The following is a 19796-nucleotide window of genomic DNA, read 5'->3' as shown; positions in this document are numbered from 1 at the left end:
AATATTTTAATCAGGTTTTATAATTTTAACAATAAGAAGAATTAAATGAACATTTTAAAGTTCACTTATTCTGGAAATAAAAATTCAAAATTCTTTTTCTAGAATTTTGTCTCAAAAAAAGTGTTCCACTAGCAAGTAAATTTTGAAGTCATGATCCTGCTGAGCACTTTCTTTTGAAAGATTAAAGCAGTATAATAAATTATTTAACAATTTGTATTTTACAATAATTTTATTAAAAAATCCACAATCTTTCCCCCCCCCCTTGATATGAGGAAAATCTCTGGACGAATGGAGTTATTTTACAATCAATGAGTGTGCTTTACTATAAAACATCTGTCGTTCTTCAAACTGAAATTTCATGGTGGTTTAAGTTACTACTCCACATGTTGCCTAATTGAACTTTCTACACAAAAAGCAAATATCTCATTGAAAAGATCATAAATTCATCTCAGCAGGAAGTCACAATTACTTTAGAAAGTAAAATTGCAAAAATGTTTTAAAAATATAATAAAATTTATTTGTTAAGAAAAAATATTCAAGCTACAATGCAAGTATGTAGGTTTATTAATAAACTTATGTAATACTAAAATTATAATTCTATATGTGGTAATACATGGATAGTTCTGGAAACTTCAGAATAAGTTAATAAGCATTAAAAAGGAAACAAAAATAGTCTTATAAAATAACAGTCAATGGATCAACTAATGTTACAATATAAAGATAACAATTTAAATACTTTGGCAAACTAAAAATTTAACATTTATTTAACATAAATTTAAAGTATAAAATTAATATTATCTAAATTTGTAATTTATCTACACATTATAGGATTTTTTGATTATTGCAACTTTACTGAAAATTTTAGCTTCCTTTGCATTTGAAAAATTTTCTTCTAACTTCAAACTTAGAAACAAAAAAAAAAAAAAAAAAAAAAAAAAGGAATGGATATATTAATGAAAATTCATTCAAAAATAGTAATTTAGCAAAATTAAACTAAACTTTTCAATTTGATCCAATTTTTAAAGCTATTTTTGCTTGTATATATTGATCCTATATTCAAAAGGAAATTATAAAAGAATTTTTCAACTCTAGTATTAAGAATTTTTCTAGCCCTGGTACGTATTTTGATTAGATTTTGCAATGTAGGGATAAGAAAGGAACAAGCATAATATAATTTTCTCAGAGATATGCTAAAGGAAAAACTAAGAGAGGAAACACATTTTTACAATTATGTATTGGAGTTAAATATGAGAGGAGCCCACTAAAGTATGTTTTATTTCGAATATTAGTAACTTCACTGCATTATTATACAGATTTGTAAAAGCTCAAAATCCCATGCATGAGATAAAACATAACATACTCTAAACATACCATAAAATAAAAAAATGAATGATCAGTAAAAATCCATTTCTTTAATTTGTTGAAATAATGATTCATCTTTTTAATTAAAATCATAATATATTTATTTAAATAAAGCTATTATATATATTAAAATTATATATGTCATACATATAAAATTATATATATTTATGGCATGTTCAACTGGAAACTTTGTTTCATAATTTCTAAATCCAAGACTTTTGTATAAAAACTCTTCAGTTCATTCATGATAATATTATTATTCAAAATGAACGATTATTATTGATGAATTTCTATCTATACTCTTATTTTGATATCTAATATTTCTATAAACATTAAATTCAATCTTTTAATATATTTTTTTAAAGATCTTAATGTATAAAAAATAACAACAAGAAAGTAAATTTAATCATATTTTCCCAGGATGTTTATCCATCAAACACAATTTCATGTAGCATTGAAAAAATATAATTTCTATAAAATCAAAAATGGAAAAATAAATCGTACAAAATCAGATTCTATAAAATCTATGTCATAAGTTAGTGTCATCATAACCAAGACTAATATTAAATTTAAATGAATTTTGGAAATACAAGAACATTCTTCTGATTTAACTAAGGAATTTCTTTTTTCCTAAGTATAAAATTCTTTTAAACTAATACAAGTTTTTTTTAATCGTTGTCTATAGTTTAGAACCAAAATCCATTAACATGGATTTATCAATATGATAGAACTGATCAGAGAATATATAGCAAAACAATCTAAAATTTACTCAAACACATTTCTGCATTGCTACATAATAATAAAGATAATTAAAAGGCTTTCTTACAGCTCACCAATTTAGGCTCTCAGAAAATGCTGTGAGAAATGAAATAAATCATAATACTTTTCGCCTAAAAAAAATTAAAGGTCAGCTTTCAGTTTTCAATAAAAATGTAAGAAGCCCATAAAATGTCTTTCAAACAATAGAATTTATACTTTTCAAGTTGACAGGTTATATATTTTTAGCACCGATTGAAAATAATATCATAAATTACAACCAGACTTTTTTTTTTAGAACTACGTTTACCTTGACCTAGTTAACAATATGATCCATCATATATGATTTTCAATTCGAATTTTTTAATAATTTTTATAATAGTAAAAAGGGTGACAGTTTGATCATCTATAATTTTCGTATTTCACTTTTTTGTTATTAATTTCCCACAGCGGTAGATGTTCTAGTTCAACATAATTTTTTGTATGTTTTAACTATCATCACAAACAATTTCCTTTAATAAATCAAATTAAATTCTTCTAATAAATAATTCACTAATTTATCGACAAACTTTTCATATTCTTCTTAGTTGAAATCACGTAAAATGTAACCTTAATTTTCACTAATAAGCTGCTAATGTATTCTTTTTACAATAAGGAAAAACTGTGAGTATAAAAAATAATTAACGGACCTCGTGGCACAATTTATATGAACAGTTCTAACCTGTTTTAAATTCAATTCTTTATGCTGCATAGACATAAAAAAAAGTAAGTGAAAGAATGTCCTTCCTGACTTCAGCACACCTGCTGATTTGTTTACATTGCCTACATATTTCAATCGTAATGTCATTTTCCTTTCTATAAAAGATAACCAACTCTTCGATTTATAGTTCGATTACAACAATTTATATAGACTTACCGTCAAAGCATTCTGAGCGGAAGAATTGAGCTGAAAGAAAAACCAACAATGTAAAGCTGCGATACGTTAAATACATTTTTGATAAACCGCGACAACTCAAACACGACTACTTGTTGAATAAGAAACCTGTCCACAGTGTGGTATCGCGCAAAGCTTGTCTTGATTTAACCCGGATATTAGGTTGAGACCTAAATACGACATATCCGGTCGCATGATATCGACGCAAAAGATAAACTTTCGGCGAATGCAAGCTGTCTCCCCAATTACGAAACCAAATCATTAAACCACTCTTGCTTTCCAAGTGCCAGAATGAATTTTAATGAATAAAATGATAAGATTTATTTGAGAAATTATATATATATCTCAGAAAGGCGGAAAAGTTCTAAATAAAGAGGTAGTCTATTTATCCAGTACAGGTTTTGCTGTAACACGTAAACTTTCTGATGCATTCGAGAAAGTTTAATTGTTGTTCATGAAGTTGATGCAACACTCGGCATTGTTAATATTCTTGGAAAGACATTTATTTGATAACATTTTTTTTTTAATTAGGTGTTAATGAAAACTCTTGGAAGTGCAAATTATGATTTTACATTTACTTGGAAGATTTATTTATATATATTTTTTAATTTTACAATGCATTCAGCGGGAGAATGTTTGTGCTTCTATGAAATTAAAGAAAAATAATTAAAAATTAGATTTGATTTTTTATGAAGAAGGGCAATGTCAATAATAAATATTATAATAGCTTTAATTTATATTATATAAAAGATCATATTTTCTGAATTGCATTTTTAAACCCTTTATTAATTTTATTATTAGAGCCTAAAAATAATTTTGAGGGCTTTTTTTTTGTATTTAAAAAGAAGAACATTTTGCACTCTATAATTTATTAATAGCTATCTGATTGCTCATTATTAAAAAAAATATTTTTCTGATTTTTTTTTATTTCACATTTAATAACTATCTTTCCTTGCAAAATATGTACTACCAAATATATTTTTTAAAACTTTTTATTTTCTTATTATTTACTCATGTTTGAAAATAGAATAACTAGAAAAAATTTTAATAGTAATTATTCTATCTCATATATCTCAGTTTCTTTGCAACTTCCCTGTAAAATCTAACTTTTCAAATCTCAATTTACCAAGATTTTACTTATATTCCAAAACATTTTATATAAAATATGCTAAACCTGTGATTGCTCAGTTTTGTTACTGATAAAATTTCATCATTAGTTGAATAATTTCTTTCTTTCTTTTTGTTTTAATTTTAGATAATATAACTGTTTATGTCATTATTTAATGTATGACAAAAAAAATTAAATAAATAAATAAAATCCAACTTTTCAAATATTAGCATGAATTGTGCATCTGTACAAAGATTAACATTTTCAAGGCATATATGATAATTATTGTTTTCAATTCATTTAAAAATAGATAACTTTAAAAATGTAGCTAAAATGTTAGAAAACATTTTTAAAAAAATTAGTGTGCACTTTTTTAAAGCTTACATAAATGTTCTAATTGTAATTTATACATAAAAATAATTGGATATATTATATATAATATGACTATGTATAGCCAAGATAAAAAAAAAGTATACATATAAAAAATAAATATATTTAACTGTATTTAAATAATAATTGTTAATAGACTTAAAATTATTTTAAATATTACAGATAAAGTTTTTTTTTATTATTCTTTATAGATAAATAATTTTAGAAGTCTTGCAATATCATACCAAAGTATGGTTTGAGAGCAGCAAAACAACTGAATTTTTTAAATTATTTTTTGACCAAAATATTTCTGTGAAAATTAAACCTAATTTTCAATCTCTTGAAAGACATACACCGGACACAATTGCAAAATAATAATAAACCCTGCAAATGTTAAAACATTACCTGGACTCTTTTTATCCAATTCTATTGTGTTGCTGAGGTTGAAACTGGCATATAAGTACACTTAGTATAAGAAACCTTACACAGATGGATAACTTGGTTAATGTAAAATTTCGTAGTTTGATACATATTTTGCAAATTTTTCATATGATTTATTTATATAATTGCTTACAGAATCAGCAATGTATGTTACATACTTCAAAAGTAATTTCTAGTTATACTGACACCATTGAGAAAACATGTTTTATTACATATTATAAATAGTCAGCAAAAGATGAAGCGATACCATCAAAGTAGCCAATCCCTATTATTATGGAATCATTATCTTATAAATTAAAAATTTATAAGATAATTTTAAAATTTTTAATATAAAACTGTCTAAAATTGTAAAAGAATTTCTTGATGAGATTTTACAGAGGGAATTAAACAATAATATCAAAATATCTATTAATGATGCCATTTATTCAAAGAAAATTCATATTATTTTAAAATTATAGTTGAGCATTATAAACACTCATAGAAATTGATTTTGTTTATTAATGAGCTTTTGATTTTACCTGTCTTTCTTTGCATTACAATCATCAGAAATTTCAAAATTTATATTATTATTTGTGAAAATCCATTCATAGTTGACAAAAACTGATTATTAAATAATAACATTTTCATACAGGCTCTAATGATAAAAGTGAGTGTGTATGTTTATCTAGACAATATTTATCTATCAAGCTGAATGTTGAATTTAGAATATCAAATTTGGATCAAACATACTTTAGAAAGTGGAAATGTGTAGTTTCGGATAATTCTTTCAGAATTTTAATTAAAAATCAAGCAAAATGTTAAAACTTCGATGCTAATTACTTTTGCAAATATTATTTCACAAAAATTATTTTTACTTAATCTTAAAATTCAAAAGGATTATTCTTTTTAATGATACTGATTTTATTGTCATGGAATTTTTCTTATTCAATTATAATTAATGTCTTTTAATTTTTGTTAATTTCTTCAAGCTAATTTGATTGTTTTATCAAATTATTTTTTTTCAATTATGGACAAGGTAATTAATTAAATCCACCTTCTTTTAGACATTAAGGATGTTTTTAATTAACTGTCTTTAGAACTAGCTGGTTCACTGGCAATAATAACCAGATTTCATTTCATGTAGAATTAATTATTTATGATGCTCTACCATTCATAGTTCCTCAACAAAGCATTTTTAAACTTCAAATTATGACAGACAGTATTATAACAGCCTGATTCAAACATAATAAGTAAAATAAGTGAGTGTTCCTTAATGCCATCAAATCACATGTCAAAACTTCATGTATTATCTAATTGCACATTGTCAGGACTAACTTCACTTTCTTATTCTGGTACAAAATTAAAATGATTTACAGTCAGTACCATTTAGCTGGTATAATACTGATCAAGACAACTAAAACAGAACCGTAATACTACTGAATTCTGATTCTATTTCCCAAAATATTCCAGCGATTTTTAAAGTAAATTCATCCCACTGATTCTGTCATTCTTTTTATAAGATTATCTGTAGTTTTGAAGAGTAAAAGAAGATTGTTTCAATAGTCATATGTATATAGCACTAAAACCATACTGAAAAGGTTTAAAATTCATAATAAAATTTAATCGGTATAGAAATCATAGGAAATCTGTGTCAAATCTAAGTTAAAAAAATAAAATTTAAAATTAATGAACAAAATAAAGATATAAATTTAGGCAAATCCAAACAAATCAATAATAAAGGTATGCTAAAAAATGCATGATATGGCATTTAATGCAATAAACTGAAAATTAAATTTTACTTTGGAGACTTCTGCAATAATTTCCCATCATACGCCTGTTCCATTTGTTCCATATTAATTTGAGGAAAACTTTCATATTAAAATGGCCCAGATTGTTTGGAAATTTGACTGTTTATGTAGAAAATACATCTTTATGCTAATATTATCATTTAATTTTTCAAATCTTTCATAGTTTTCTGTGATTTGCAGTTATTCCACAAAAAATTCTTAATAATTATAATGAAACATGACTGAGTATCAGTATCATTCGTATATGATGAAAATTTTGAATCTTTAAAGTTAACGAATAAGAGAGCCATTATATTATATTAAATATATAAATATATGCTATTAAATATATAAATAATGAAATGAATAAAATAGGCAATTAAAAAATCAATACTATACCTCAGTGGTTGCAAGAACCACTGAAATATTGAAAATCTATATTTCAAAAACTGAGTTAATTTTCAAAAATAATTTTTGAAATCATCAATCTTAACCAAAAACCCTTAAAACTTCCTAGGCATTTTTTTTTAACAGTGTAATTACTTAGTTTGCTGGTTATATTTAGGCAATTAAAATTATATTTAGGCTGGTTATATTAGGATTTTTTAATTGCCTATATACTCAACATCTTAGATGGTTTTATTTACAGATTTTTTAAAAAAAAGGTATACAAAAAAAATGAAATTTATTAAGATTTCATGAAATAATCTGAAAACATTTTTCTTAACTTTAAATAAACAAAGCAAATTTAATATTTGAATTAGAAACGAAAACAGTTTGAATTTCATTGTAAAAATGGAAAATATAATTGCAAATATAAATATTTTAAAATAATCTGTTAAAGAGAAAAAATTGGCTCAGAACTAAATCAGTAATGGTGGAAGATAAAATTTTCAGATTTTAAAAACATAATATTTTTGAAAGTTGTGGCCAAAATCTTGATTAACCTTTAATTAAAATTCCCATCCTCCAAATGGTATTTTAAATCAAAGGGTCCTCCCGGTAGAATATACATTCTATTTTATTATCAATAGAGTATTTCCTTGATAGTGTTTTTTAAAATTTAAATAGGCATTGAGGTTATTATTCTTTCATACACTATATATGATATACATATTTTCCAAATTTTTTTACTTGTCATTTTCTTTCATTAAACATGGCATGTACAGACATAATTAGATAAAAATATAACTCTTCCTTCTAAATTATGCAAAAAAAAGAAAAGAGAAAAAGTTGCATAAATTTCAGATTTAAAAAAAAAATCCATACTTTATAATTTTATCAAGCAACAAAGGAGAAAGCCTAAATATAATTACACATTCCAAGCCAGATAGAAAAACTAATAATCTGGATGACCAACTGGTTGTTGAAAACAGCTAGTAAGTAATAACAGAGCCATTGATGCTGCTCCTATTGTAAGCTTTTATTTTATTAAAATCATGTTTTGCATTTTATTTGATGTATCCTTTCTTTTACTTAATTCACTTTTAGTGATCACACTTCACATTTGTAATTCCATTTCTATTGTCAAAATAATTCGTTTTTTGTAGGCATAATCTACCTTTAATATTGTGACAGACCTTTTGGGATACTCTGCAATAATAATTGAACAGACATCAGAACACATTTATGATAAAATTAGATATTTTTATTTACATAAATACAAATTTTAGTAAAAAAACAAAAGGAAACATAACTAGTTACTTAAAACTAGAATACTATGTACACAAATTGATCTAATTTGTAAAAAATTCCTATACATAAAAATGTAAGTAAAAAGCTGCATGAAAAATACAATAAATTCAGGCACTTTTCAAAAACAAATACTCTTATTAACAATCATTCAAAGAACATGGAAGCCTAACAAGTCTCACTGTATCTTTACTTAAAATAAAATTCTATATAAGAATATAATTCTAAAACATTAAATTTGATTGTTAATACATGAATAGGATATAATATTCATTCACAATTTTTCAAACAAAAACAATAAAAATTTCACATTCAACATTTCTTATTTTTAAATGTAACCTATATTCTGAGAAATAACAAAAGTTATTTTTACTTATGATCACTAAATTCACATACTTCTGCTCAATATACCCTATTCAAAATCAAAATTTATAAACTTTTAAAAACTTTCCTTAATTATTATACTTAGTATGTGGAGATAGTTTATGATCTGTAAGAAATACACAATATATATATTACAATTTGAATTATAAGTTATGAAGCTATATTTAAAAAATGAAATTAATAAGAATGTTTGGAATATTATTCAGATATGAAAAACCGTGGAGGTTTTTTTCCTCTTTTAGATTAAAAGAGAAGGGGGAAATCAGATTTATCTTATTTAATTAGGCAATATTTTAAACCTGCACAAATTAACAAAATTCTTTTAGTTTTTGAGAATAACTACACAGTTTAATATTTGCTAGCAGAAAACTATCATATGCTACCAAAGTTTAAAGACAAAAAAAATAGTTTTATGCAAGTTATTTTACATCAAAATAGCAACAAGTAATTCCTTGAAAATATTATTCCTTACATAAAATCTGAAGAAATGAAAATATCACAGATTGTTAATGAAAAACAAAACAATAACAAAGGAATTGTTATAAGCATTGGCAATACTGGAATAAGATGAGAGAAAAATCAACAAGAATTCAAATAATCCTATTAAAATATAAGCTGAAAATCACTACAGTATATGGAATGAAAATAGAAATTTTTTGTGGAATGTAAAAAAAAAAAAAAAAAAAAAAAGTATAGAAGCAACAGGTTAAATTTTTGAAAATATAAAGCAAAAACACATTGTTTTTTACAAAATAAGCACACAAAAAATTTGCAATTATGTAAAATCTAAATTTTATGGTTTTTTTTCCCAACCTGATGGTAAAAGTTCAAAAATAATTAACAGATGATAACAGCAAAGTCATATAGTTTTTAATTTAAAGAATGTTATCTAGGAAATAAAAAAAAATGCATTTAATTTCTGAAATTTATATTAAATGCCTCATAAATAAAGATAAAATAAATTGGGGGATGGAATAAATAGACAAAAGTTTATAAATTACAAAGAAATACGAAAAGAATCACTAAAAATCTCCATAAGAATGAGACAAAGAAGAATTCCAAATAATTCACAATTAATTTTGCAACTAATAAGATAAGAAATTATTAAAACAGGCTTCAAACAATAAATGATATATTTTTATTCTATATTAGCTTTAGCAGAAGGAATAATTTCATTACAAAAATATTATACATATTTTGGAATGTTAGGTCCACACACACACGCACACAAAAGTTTAAACAGAAACTTAAAAGACACCAAACAATGATGCTATATATTTATGTTAAAATTATTTAAGATGTAGAATCAAAGCAAACTACTGTACTTAATAAAAAAGGATAGTAGTTATAAGAAATATGGTATTTCTTTCTTTCAATTCATCATCTTTTAAAAATTGACTCCAGATTAAAATCTAATTTAATTTTGACTGTTTGTTTATAGTAAAATCGTTGCAGTCATATACAACAAAAATAATTTAAAATGGAACATACTATTTTTTAAAAATATTTTTGTTTAACTTATGGTTACAGTTGTAAGTATCTATCAATGAATAAAAATTGGTAATCAGTAAACAATTTACTGGATCTTAGAATACTGACTAATCTTAATAAAATGTAAAATCATAAAAGCATCTCAATATATACTGCATCAAGACACTTTTTAAAATTCATAATATTTTCATATTTAGAATTAAAACCTTTTTAAAATGAGCAGGAATAAAACAAAACACTTGCAATTCAGGAATAAATCTGGAAACTAAATAAAAATTTATATCAGACAAGAACAAAGAACACAACTTTGCATCTACATATACAAAACTTTCAATTTAAATAAATATTTGGAAATATTCTTAATAAAAATTAACTTGAAAACAACTGTTTATCACTAACAAACCCACGGATCATCACACTTTTTACTTACTTGCAGTAAGTAAAAAACATGTAAAACACGACAAAAAACATCAGTATTTTTCATGTTTAGGATACATATCATTTTCACAATACTTTTTTTTTTTTCTTTTTAGGAAAGCTCACTTTTAATTGCCCTAAGAAGAAGAAGGTAGCTGCTTTGAAAAATAAAATCTCAAATATATGCACCCACATAAAAACTACAACAATTTTCTTAACGATGAAATAACTGCCTTGAAATATGGACGGGTAGACTCAAAAATGTTAGAATATTCAAAAGCACTTGAACACCTATAAGAATTTAAGTATGAACATTCACACAAACACTCCCACAGTAGTTTTTTTGTTACATTTCCACTGCAAAGAGAAGGTAACAGGTGATCATGATGAATAGATTAATCAAGAAAAAGCTGCAATAGCTCCCATTAAGTTTGAATAAACTTTCAAAACATAATTTCATATAAAATTTTATAAAAATAAAAAATATTCTATATTAATTGTCATTTTTTTATTTTTAAATAGTTCTAAAGACTTTAAATAATTTAAATGTCAATTGCTGCACATGCTGATATAATTTTGTCTTAATAATAATTTAATTAATATTTTTTAAAAATATACAAGCAGTATTCACTAGCAAAAAATCAGCCTTCATTTTATTCATGATTTAAAAATTACTAATGCAAAGAAATCTTTTCAAGTTTATATAATTAATAGGAACCAAAAAAAGTTTTGAAAGCATAATCTATTACTCATAAAAATGGTTAAGTATTACAGCTTTTGTTTCCTGGACCCAGTTTTTAAAAACACTTGGCTATTTTTTTTGGGTGGAGATATCAAACTTTGGATCCAGGCACTATGTGGGAATATAACTTATTGTTTGGATAAAAATGATGCACATTCATTCGACCATAGTTCCCATGATCATGGGTTTCATGCACAAAATATGGTTTGCCTTGAGAATGTCCTAACCCATGCTCTGTTGTATGTGTTCCACGAGGCAAAGAATTGGAACTAACATCAGAGCTTTGGCTTGTTGTATGTTTTTTCATAAGATGGTGTCCTGTATGATCAAAGAAAGTTCCAGGAGGTGGAATATCAGGAAGAACACTTGGAAGAGGCTTTGGATCTGGTTTGGAAGGATTTTTAACAGGTGGTCCATGATGTGAGCGTTGATTAATATGTTGCTGGATTTCTTTGTAATTCATATAATGGCTATATCGATTTGGGTCTCCAACAGGATGGACTTTGGATGAGCCACTAAAAAATTGAATAGTTAGAAAAGTATTAAATGAGTTTAATAAAAAATTACACAAAAAAATCAAATTTTTAATAAAAAAATTTAATAAAAAAATCAAAAATACTTTTGCAGATTTTTTTTTTTTTTTGTATTTAATTTTAAATTGCAGTCTTTCTTCTAACAAGTAGCAGAAAGAAACATTATTTTCCTTCATTAGCCGCCAAAATTATACTTGATTCACAAACATCAAGTTTAAAAAGAGATTTTGCCTTCAAAAACCTACACTGAAAACAGATCTTAAGTAATAATGAAGGAAATTTAATCTAAGAAATCAATGAATAAATTTAATAAAATCTTTTATCTAATCTCTATCATACTGGATAATTTTAACCTGACATTATTAAATGCAAGTTTTCATATTTCTAATACACAGGTCTTAAAAGCATAAAAGTCAAGGGTAATCATAAAAATAATGAGTTTTGTCAAATTGCTAATATTTTAATTAACAATAAATATTAATTAATATTTAATTGATCAAAAAGTCAATTAAGTTTCACTTACTGAGGAGCTTCTTTATGAATATCAAGACTTTGAGATCTTCCATGAATTACTTCAAATGGCATAGCCTATGATGAAGAAATAGTAATTATAAAAAATTATATTAATGAATAGCAAACAAATATTTATCAGCAATCATTTACCTTTAACTGTATTTAGAACAAATCTTTAATTTACTGATTTATACAAAATGTAAAAATAACACTAATAAAGTACTATCTCTTCAAACACATACAATATAACTGGGTAAAAAAAAAAAAGAAAAAAAAGGACCAAATTAAAATTCCTCAAAAGCCTTACATAGTTGCCTTCTTTTTCTTTAAGCTCATTCTCATAATACTCTTCCTTCTGTTCCAGTGGATACTGGCCCTGTCGTCGTTGATGCATGCGTTGGTACTGCTCACGTAAACTCTGCATACGTTCCTGACGATTAGGGACAGAGTCCACACTTGACAAAGGCGAATGCTCCCTCGGAATTTGTGGAAGCTGACGCCTGCCACCTTCCCGGCTAGAATCAGATAATCTGAAAAGATTTTAGTAGATCATAAACAAAATGAATAAAAGTAAAAAGCTGTAAAAATGAATTTATCCAAAAGCAATTTTCTAAAGACTATTAACTAGATAATTAAGATTAGATAAATACTAGCAGTGATAGAAAGAATCACAAAAGTTTGTAAATAAGAATTTTGAAAGCAGAAGATATAGTTATAAAATTAGATTTCAAGGGAAGCAAGAATTTGTTTTCCCCTTTTCAAATTTTAGAATGATAAATGCTAATAAGAAATAATAACATCACTGTATTAATGATGTAAAAAAATAATATAGTTTACTAAAAACGATTGAGTATTATACTGTCATTACCATTCCTATTTTTAACAGTTACAAAAGATATTAAAAAGAATAGTTATAAAAATGATTTAAAATAGCGGAGAGCAATAAAATGAAAGTAATCGTTACACTTCTGTAAGTTAAGAACATTAAATTCTTCCTTCAAAGTGCAATTCACTTTTCCATGAAAGAATCTGTAGTATGGTGATTGAAGGCAAGGGGGAGGGGTTTACATGCTTCAGAAGCCCAATCTTTGAGGATGACAAAGAGGCAAAACATTAACATCAATATTTAAAGAAAAATATAAGGAAAAAGGAAAAAATAATACTCTCTCTCTTATATGCATCTGGAAAACACTAATGATACAAAGGGATGGGGGAATATTATGCACTGGGTACTTTTTACCCTCACTATACTAAAAAGGAAATATTGATAAATAAATTAGACATACTTGTCTTGTTCTTTTGGAGAGGTACTTGAGTGAGGTTGGGAAAAATCAGAATCTTGAGCAGAATCATCATCTTTGCCTTTTAAGTCTTGGGATTGTTTTCTGTTTTTTCCAAATCTATTTGAATTAGAATGTTGAGAATTAATAATTCTTAAAGAAAATCATCCAGTTAATTAACACCCTAGATAAATAGTTCAATCAAGTAGTAAATTTTCAGTAAAATAGTGTGCCTGTTATTTCTCCATGGATGCCAACAGTACAAATTTGCCAATCAACATAATTAACCATATAAACAATACTATGAAACATTATATGTTTTTTTAGTTAAACAGTTATATGCCATTTTTTAATTAAAATTGTAAGATTTATTGATCATTTTTGTTTTACCTAAAAATGCTTAAAAACAGTGTCACAATTCCTGTATCTCCCTTGAATTTTGAAATAACGAACTTTTGGATATTGGCTGTGCTGGTCTGTATTTTAAACAATATAATTCGAAACATGTGATGCTTTGACCCCTGAAAAAGGCCAAAGGCAGCATTTTTTACCTTAAAAAAAAAAAAAAAACATCCTGCGGCTTTGCTAGTTCTGGGTACGAGAACTTAGTAGTTTCACTAGCTCATTAAATTTACTGAGAGTGGATTCTGAGAATAACAAGAACAGCACAAAGAAAAATGAAAGCATCCACTACTACCACCTTCACTGCTAGAGACTGATGCTCTTAAAAAAAGAAATTTGAAGGAATAAATGCACTTACTCAGTTTAACTAATTCTTCATTTGGGCAGGGAACGAACAATTCAAGAATTCAAATTAAAAATAATATAATTTTTTTAAAAATTCAATTCCTACTTAGGTCAACAAAGAAAATTTTTATTTTAGTTACTTTTTATTAAATAATTATCAAAAAAATTATTAAGTATCGAAAAATTGATTTTCGCAAGAATTGAACTCGCATGGTTCACCTTCACGTGAAAAATACTGAAATCCTTGCAATTTACCGACTGAACTACTATTGATTTCAATTTTCATTACAAACTCCTAAAACTCCATTTAAAGTATTAAAAATGAATTAAATTTAATTAATGAATTAATATTTGCAAAAACTGTATTTGAACTTGAGTGGATGAATAAAAAGTATTTTATTAACGATTGAAAATTTGAATAAGATATATAAATATATATAGGGAGAGTGGGAACTAATAGTAGGAATTGAAAAACAGCAGAACTTTTCAGTGATTCAAATACCGTTCAGTCGGGGCCATATTTATTTCAAAATGTAGAATCGAATTCTCAGATATAATACACCTTATAATATTTCTGCTTATCCAAATCATCACACACAGGATTATTCAACACTTATTGATGAATAATCAAGGGAAATGAATAACGAATTGCAAGGATTCCATTAAAATGTTAAGATAGTATTAAAATGAAAAAGTGTGAAATAAAGACTAACAATTAAAAAAGCTTCAGTAGATGTTTTTAGTTTCTGTTCTGATAAAATTCATGAATAGATGATTTCAATTAGAATAAAATAATTTGGTAAGAATTGCATAATGATAAATATCTGTTCACAGTTCGCTTTGAATGTTTTATTAGCAGTCATAATACTGTCAAATATAAAATGTGATGTAATTAATTTTTATTTTCATTTTTGGCAAACTTGCCGTAGAAGATATACAACTCAACAAGCGAAAAAATCATAAGTATTAGGTTACTAAGAAAATTAGTCCGCTTGCTATTTTGGGTTACCATATTGGCAATACACTTGAAAGCACATTAAACTAGTAAGTTCCCGGGAAAAAAAAAGCTAAAAATATAGGCCTAACTTAAAAAAAAAAAAAAAAAAAAAAAAAAAAAGAGGCTAAAATTATAGCAAAAAAAAAAAAAAAACTTTTTAACTGAAAATTATGTGTTAAATGAATTAAGTTGAACTGAAACATTATAAGTTATATTATTCCTCAAATTTCTGTACAAATATCAGAATATAATGATTTTTATTAACCAATTTTAAAACAGTATCCGATCCTTTTTTATATGGCAGAGTCATTTATTCATTAAATTTTACATAAAAATAAATTAAAGTTAAGAATCAAAAGATGATGACAATCCTTTAAAATTCAGAAAAATTGCACTTCAAAAAGATTAGTTAACAACATTATGCTTAAAAGCTTTATAATAATGCTTATATTAAGCAATATCTCAAAAAATATCAAGATTAACCTTTTTTATATCATAAATATCAGGATCAAGATTTGAGTTATTGGACAATCAAATTTTATTAGTACAGTTCAAATTTTTTTGACAATTGTTCTGCGTTTTAAAAAAGTTCAATTTTTCTAGCATTTTACAAGTTATAAAAATATTAAGGGGAAAAAAAAAAAAAAAAAAGATAAACAAGATTTCAAATTCTGAAGAATAATCTAAAAGCATTAAAATATTTAGCATACAGTCATCTTAAAACAATTAAAAATAATTTAACCAGAAGGAAAAAAGTTACGGTAATAATAAAACACATTGATAATTTCTTCATCACATTTTGCATAATTTTTCTTTTTTAAAGTTTTCATTTGCAATGTATTTAATATTCCGCCTCCTTTTTCCTATAGCTTCCTTCCACATCAGAGTTATCTGCCTGAAGCCTTTCAACAATATATTTAATATAATGCCAAAATAAATCTCACTTGAAAACAGAGCCAAGACCCTTAAGTAAGCTCTTCTTTTTGGAGGATTTACTATTTCTACAGTACATGCTGAGGAGATCATCATGGAATGGGTCCTCTACACTGCGTGTCAAGATGTGGCTGCCACTCTCACTTTCTTCGTCCACTAAAACAAGCAAAAGTTTATATAAAATAAAGTACTTTAAATAATAGTTAAGGAAACAATTTAAACGAGTTCAATCAAAAATTATTAATTTAAGAAAATCTATTCTTGCATAAAATGACAATTCAACTAAAAAATGATTTCTAGGTAATTAATTTGAATTTCAGGGTAAAGAATTTAAAGAACTGACAACACCCCCCAAACAGCACCATAACCAATTTAGCTTTAAAATATTACACACTTCAAATGAATAAATTGCAGAATAATTGATACAACGGTTCATGTATTTTTATTAATTAAAAAAAACCCTGTCAGACTAATAACAACATTTCATATAATTCTGATTTGACCAATAGTGATTTTTTTAAAAGAAACCAGTAATCATAAGTAAAGAATAATATAAACTATAAGCTCACAAGTTTCCATGGTTACTGCAGTTGCAGGTGCATCGTAGGATCTGTCCACAGCTGCTCGGAAACTTTCGTTGCAACCTCTACCTCGAGCACTTCGTGAGCTTCCAGACTGTAATGCTCTCTTGAGAGCTTCATCATCTTTATTAAGTTCTTGCAGCATAGTTTGGAGGCTCTCCAAACTACTAGATTTTCGAAGGCCTAAGGAAGGTCCTACAACTTCATTCCTGTTAGGAGCTGAAACTTAAAAAAAAAAAAAAAAAAAAAAAAAAAATCTGTTTTATCTGAAGAAATAACTGAAAACTAAATTCTTATTTTCAACCTTAAATTTACCACATTTAATTGCAAAGAAATTAAGGATAATTCATACTAAAAAGTATCCTAGAAGTCGATTTAAAATATCTTCTAGTGGGTACTTCAGATATGGAAATGAGAAGTGACTGAATTCAGTGTGCTGGTTCTCAATTTTCTTAGGGGTAGTAACAATAACATAAGAGTAGTAACTAAGAAAAATAGTGATTGTATGGCCAAATAATCAATAATAGAATACATCTCTTTCAAAGGAGAGATTAGTACATGACTGATGTTATGCATTAATAACTAAATACAATACTCATGACTTTATTCATAGATACCCAGTCACTCAGTGACCTGGATATACATAAGGGATGGAAAGAGTTTAATGTAATTTTTAAAAACTGAAAATTATGAAACAAAAATGAACACCTCTATGACATAAGATTCATTGTATATAAGATGGTTTAGTATCATTAAAATTCTGTCCTCTGAGAAAAATGATTATTTTATGCTTTTATAATTTATAATTCTTAACATCTAACAAATCTGTTAATTAATTGCTTCTTATATATTTAACTTCTTGTAAAATTATAATGGTTAGAAGGAAAAGTTACGTAATAATGAAAAAAGGAACATGTTACACATTCAACATTAAGTGAGCATTTAAATAAGAATATTTAAACAGTAAACGGAAAAGATCTATTTGAATTTGTTCTAATAGCATTTAAATTATTAAGATACAACATATTTTCCAATCAGATAAAAAAACAAAACAAGATAATATTAATTAAATGAGAAAAGCAACTAGCTTCTTACTACTTCCCGTAGGATAATTTATGATCAGTATCAGAAAGTAGACAAATAAAACAAGATAATTATATGCTTAACTTACTGACACCAGCCACAGGACTTGTCCTTTTATCGTCCTCTATTGCGTCATCGGACTCAAAACTTTGCTGTTGTCTCTCTTCCCTTGCTTTTTTGTTCCTTTGATATGTACCAGTATTGCGAGCATCAAGTTGAGCATGCCTTTTTTCAGACATGCTTTGGCGACCAAACCCATCCCTGGCAAAACCAGGATTACTTTCATCAAGGGATAATCTGAAATATTCCAGTAAAATTGATAAATTATTCTTTTCTTAAGCTTGATTAAGTTATTAAAAATACTTATAATATTTTCAATTATTCTGTATAAAGCAGACTATTAATATAAATCAATTATTTGCACCAATAATGGTAACATGAAGTTCCATGTTCAGGGATGGAGGATTTTTAATACAATCTTTTAAAAGTGCTTTTTACAAATCTTTCATTTATTAGTTCACTGCTGAAAACCCAACTCTTAATCTTAAATTCTTTAAAGAGTCCTCTAACCTTTTGTATTAATAAATCTAGCTACAAAATAAACAAATGTTAATCATTAAATAAATATAAGACTTGATTTATTGTGTAAACTGAATACAGCATGGAAAAAGTATTGTGCATTAAATGCATGAAAACAAGTTGCACAGACACAATTTTGGTATCTTATTGCCCACATGATTCTTGTTATATCAGTTACATACTTAGTTAGTCTACAAATAGAGATTAAACCAATTATCACAGAGTAATTTATAGATATCATATATGCATAAATAACCAGAAAAGAACTTAAATAATACACATTTTATACCTTCTCTACAAATATTCCATTTAAAAATACATAATTTACCTTACTTTTTCTTTTAGATTCAGAATGGAATTTCAGTAAATTTAAAATTTTTACACTGTACATAGCTATTTTCCATAATAACAAAAGTACTCATTTAACAAGTTAAATTAAAAAAAAAATATATCATACAATAATGAAATATAAATATAGGATCATATTAAATTCATTTTAAATTAATATTAGATAGATTTTTTTATAAGCAGACTATCTATTACAATGATGCAACATTGGAAAAATTTCAGCTAGTCTTCACTGATTACTTAAGAGCCCTAAGTCACCCTTTATTCAAAAATTTATATTATATATACATATAATCCTTTTTCCCATTTGGTTAATATGATAATTAGAATAATTTGGATTAGATTTTAACCTCTCTCTCGGATATGCTATAAGGAATGTAGAAATTTTGGATAAGTTTGTAGCTGAGCCATTTAGTTCAAAGGGGATGGAAATAGTGAAGAGGTTGAAATCCTCAATCTCTTTATGATTGAAAATAGAACAATAAATCAGTGTCTCATTAAAATAGACAATTTATGTTTTTCAATATCTGTAACTGCTTAGTAGCTAGAAGATAAAAGTGATTTTCAGCCCTTAACTTCAACTAATTTTTAACATAATCTGTATTGCCAAATTTAAATATATATATATTTTTTAAATTTTGCATTTAACTTTCTTTTTTTAATTTGTAATTGTTTGAATGCACATGCACTAAAGTTTATTAGGATGAATAAATTAATTAAATAAAATTTTCTTTCTAGGG

The 19796-nt window shown here is 25.7% G+C and overlaps 2 protein-coding genes across 4 annotated transcripts in view; both read right to left on the bottom strand.

Moving 5' to 3' along the window:
• Positions 1–3227, bottom strand: part of LOC129957167 (plexin domain-containing protein 2-like) — a 30652-nt gene extending 27425 nt beyond the window's left edge. Inside the window, exon 1 of the mRNA XM_056069348.1 lies at positions 3035–3227. Within this exon, the coding sequence (XP_055925323.1) occupies positions 3035–3110 (76 nt within the window). The 5' untranslated portion in view covers positions 3111–3227. The remainder of the gene's footprint in view (positions 1–3034) is intronic.
• Positions 3228–9679: 6452 nt separating this feature from the next.
• LOC129957042 (partitioning defective 3 homolog) overlaps positions 9680–19796 on the bottom strand; it is a 67074-nt gene continuing 56957 nt past the window's right edge. For all 3 annotated transcript variants that reach the window (XM_056069162.1, XM_056069163.1, XM_056069164.1), the window contains exons 14-20: positions 18218–18426; positions 17035–17271; positions 16477–16621; positions 13795–13908; positions 12816–13038; positions 12519–12583; positions 9680–11977 (exon numbers count right to left, since the gene is read on the bottom strand). In XM_056069162.1, the coding sequence (XP_055925137.1) occupies positions 11554–11977; positions 12519–12583; positions 12816–13038; positions 13795–13908; positions 16477–16621; positions 17035–17271; positions 18218–18426 (1417 nt within the window). In that variant the 3' untranslated portion in view covers positions 9680–11553. The remainder of the gene's footprint in view (positions 11978–12518; positions 12584–12815; positions 13039–13794; positions 13909–16476; positions 16622–17034; positions 17272–18217; positions 18427–19796) is intronic.

Source organism: Argiope bruennichi, chromosome 11, assembly GCF_947563725.1.
Source record: "Argiope bruennichi chromosome 11, qqArgBrue1.1, whole genome shotgun sequence".
NCBI classification, from domain to species: Eukaryota; Metazoa; Arthropoda; class Arachnida; order Araneae; family Araneidae; genus Argiope; species Argiope bruennichi.
This window is presented reverse-complemented; position numbering and strand designations above follow the sequence as displayed.